The sequence below is a fragment of the Fonticula alba genome (genome assembly GCF_000388065.1).
Source record: "Fonticula alba strain ATCC 38817 unplaced genomic scaffold supercont2.2, whole genome shotgun sequence".
Taxonomy (NCBI): domain Eukaryota; order Rotosphaerida; family Fonticulaceae; genus Fonticula; species Fonticula alba.
In genome coordinates, this window is record NW_009242972.1 from 673,632 (window position 1) to 676,438 (window position 2,807).

The following is a 2,807-nucleotide window of genomic DNA, read 5'->3' on the forward strand; positions in this document are numbered from 1 at the left end:
GGAAGGAGAGAGAGAGGATGGATCGAGGGAGGGGGGGGGCCGATGTGTGGCACCCATCACGCACGCGGCCCACCGGCGCCGTGGCACCAGCGAACAGGCGCACACGCGCGCAAATGTGCCTCCCCACACGCGTCCCATTACGGCGCCCGGGCGTGAGGTCGACATATCAACATGCCAACCGTGAAGGAGTCTCATCGTTGCCCCCTCATTGTCGGTCGTGTGTGTGTGTGTGTGTGTGTGTGTGTGTGTGTGTGTGCGCGCGCGCGCGCGCGGTGCATAGCCCCCGGGGCTCCCCGCCTGTCAACCGAGAAGGTCCTGCCCCGGTGCCGGTAGTCCCCCCCCGCTCCGCACTAGCACCGAAAAACGAGCGGACCCGGCAGGGGCTACGATGCGCCGGAATTCCTCGCCGGACTACGGACCTACCCTTTGCCAGTGACCTTCCGACGAGCCCTGCCCGCGTCTCCGGGAGTGCACCCCCCCCCCCCCCCCGCGGCCGTTCAACCATCAGCTCCTTCAGGCTCAGAGGGGGCGAGGGCGACCTCGCCGAAAAGGGGTAAATTAATATGTCCCTCCTTTTGGCGGTGAATGCTCCTCGCCTTTCGTCCTGGGGCGAACACCGAACGATGGGGCCTTGTCCAGTTGAGCGATCCGGCCGCGGGCGGGGGATCTCCAGGCCGCGGGACCGTCGGCGGGCGCTCAGGGCACCCCCCTACGCGCGGGATGCGCTCCGGACCCGAGGCCCGGGCAGATGTAACCTTCGCCGCGCCTGCCCGGTCTCCTGTCTCTCGCATTGCCCTCCCCCCCCCCCCCCCCCCCCCCCCCCCCCCTCTCCTTCTTTTTCTCCCCCCCCACCGAGCTGCCCCTTCGATCCTGGCAGGTAGGTGCCCCCCTCCGGCGTCCCCATGCGCGGGCCTGGGCCAAGCGGTGTTTCAAAAGTGTCTCCCCGGGGGGGGGGGGGCGGGGGCTCTCCCCTGGGATCGAGCCCGCAGACTCACATACAGGCAACCCCCGCCCCCTCTGCTGCACCCAGCTGCCAGGGCGGGGGACTCTTGCTACCCCGTTGCCCCCTGGAGGGGGGAGGGACTATTCGGCGCCTGGCTCCTCTGCGGGGACACCCCCGGTCGCTCGGCAGGACCTCGCCCTCAGGGCGTGGAGGAAGCAGGGAGGAGGAGCACACGCAGATGAGCCGTCCGTGTGTTGGCCAGGGGGGCCCCGGGCATGGGGGGCCCGTGCCGCGCTCTCGGCCTTTGGTCTCGCACTTGCACGCCCCCCACCCCCCGACTCGGTCTGACCCTTGGCGGGAGGTCGCGACCCGGGGCACCAGACGCCCCGGCGACACGGCCCCCCCCTCCCTGCTCACCCCCGCCGGTGCGCGCCAATTCGCCGCATACGGCGACGAGCCAGAGCCCGCGAGAGACCCGGCGGCCGGGCCCGGGCCGGGCCGGGGAGGAGAGCGGCAAGGGCGCCACGCAATGAATTGTTTACCAGCGCCCTAGCGCCCCAGCCCGAGGGCCTCCCCGATGGTCGGTTGACAGAGAGACGTTCCCCTCTTGGCGGCTGAACCGGCTCCCGGCGCCTTGGCGCGCACATAAACAATGACCCATCAGCCGCGCGCGCGCGCGCGCGCGTGCACCCGCCGCCCGCCCCCCCGCCCCCCCCCCTGAACGCCCCCTCATCACGCGCTTGACTTTCTAGCTCCGCCGCTGGCCCCACCCGGGCCTCGCGCCCGCCCAAAAGGATCGCCTAGTTAAAAAACGGCCTCCCCTTCGTCTGCCCCCTCGCCTCTTGCCGCGAGCGGCGTTCGTGAATATGGTCCCTGGGCTGGGCTGGGCGCGCGCGCGTGCTCGCGCCCCCCCCCCCCCCCCCCCCCCCCCCCCCCGCGCCCCGAGGCCCATCGTAGTTGTTGTTGTTTTTTGTTGTTGTTTTTTCCCGGGACCCCGCACTCCCCGTGATGCTCTCCCCTCGCCCCCGGCGCACCGAGCATGCCGCGGGCTGCTTCTCGCCCGGTCCACCGTGCGGGGAGGAAGGCCACAGCGGCGGGACGCGGGGCTCGAGGCACAGACCCGGCACTCCTTGTCTCACTTCGGGCCTTCGCGGCTGCGCCGGTCCGCGCAGGGCGGGCCGGGGCGCTGGCCACCGGCGCAGGCGGGGCAGGGGGGACAGGCGCAGGCTGGGACCGTCGGCGCATCGGCCCCCCACCCCGCTTCTGCCGGCCTCTCGCCCCAACACCAAGGGTGGCGCGCCGAAATACTGGCCCCACCCCTCGCGGCCCACAGGCAGCCGCCCCCGGGGCCGTGCAGACAGAACACCATCTCCACGCGTTGGGGGGACCTCGCTGCCTTGGCCGCTGGTGAGGTGACGATCGCCCGAGATCGCGCTCGCACGCACGCACACGCACACGCACACGCACACGCACATTGGAAGGAGCAAGCGGCGGCCGAAGGTGGGCAGGTTTTTCCGACGGGCCCCTGGCCGGGCGCTGCCGGTCGCCCTTCTGACCAGAGCATTCCCCTCGCTGCCCTGCCCCCCCCCCTTGACTTCTTTTCAACTCGCCCGATCCGCCGCCCCCCCCCTCCCCCCGCCCATTCCCTCCCTCCTCCCCTGTTTGGCGGGCCTGACAACGCCTGCGACCTGGTGCAGCCGTCGCCGGCAGGTGGCCCCCAGCCCCGCTCCCCCCTCTCGCCGCAATATGACGCAGGTTGTCGGAACCCGGTGGTCCAAGCGGTCCACCATTCTCGGCCACCTGGACAGTGTGCGTGTGCTCAGGCCATCCAGTCCGGGAGCTCCCCCCCCCCCCCCCCCCCCCC

The 2,807-nt window shown here is 71.7% G+C and overlaps 1 protein-coding gene across 1 annotated transcript in view; it reads left to right on the forward strand.

Moving 5' to 3' along the window:
• The first annotated feature begins 2,566 nt into the window (after positions 1–2,566).
• Positions 2,567–2,807, forward strand: part of H696_01172 (hypothetical protein) — a 6,170-nt gene continuing 5,929 nt past the window's right edge. Inside the window, exon 1 of the mRNA XM_009495054.1 lies at positions 2,567–2,752. Within this exon, the coding sequence (XP_009493329.1) occupies positions 2,690–2,752 (63 nt within the window). The 5' untranslated portion in view covers positions 2,567–2,689. The remainder of the gene's footprint in view (positions 2,753–2,807) is intronic.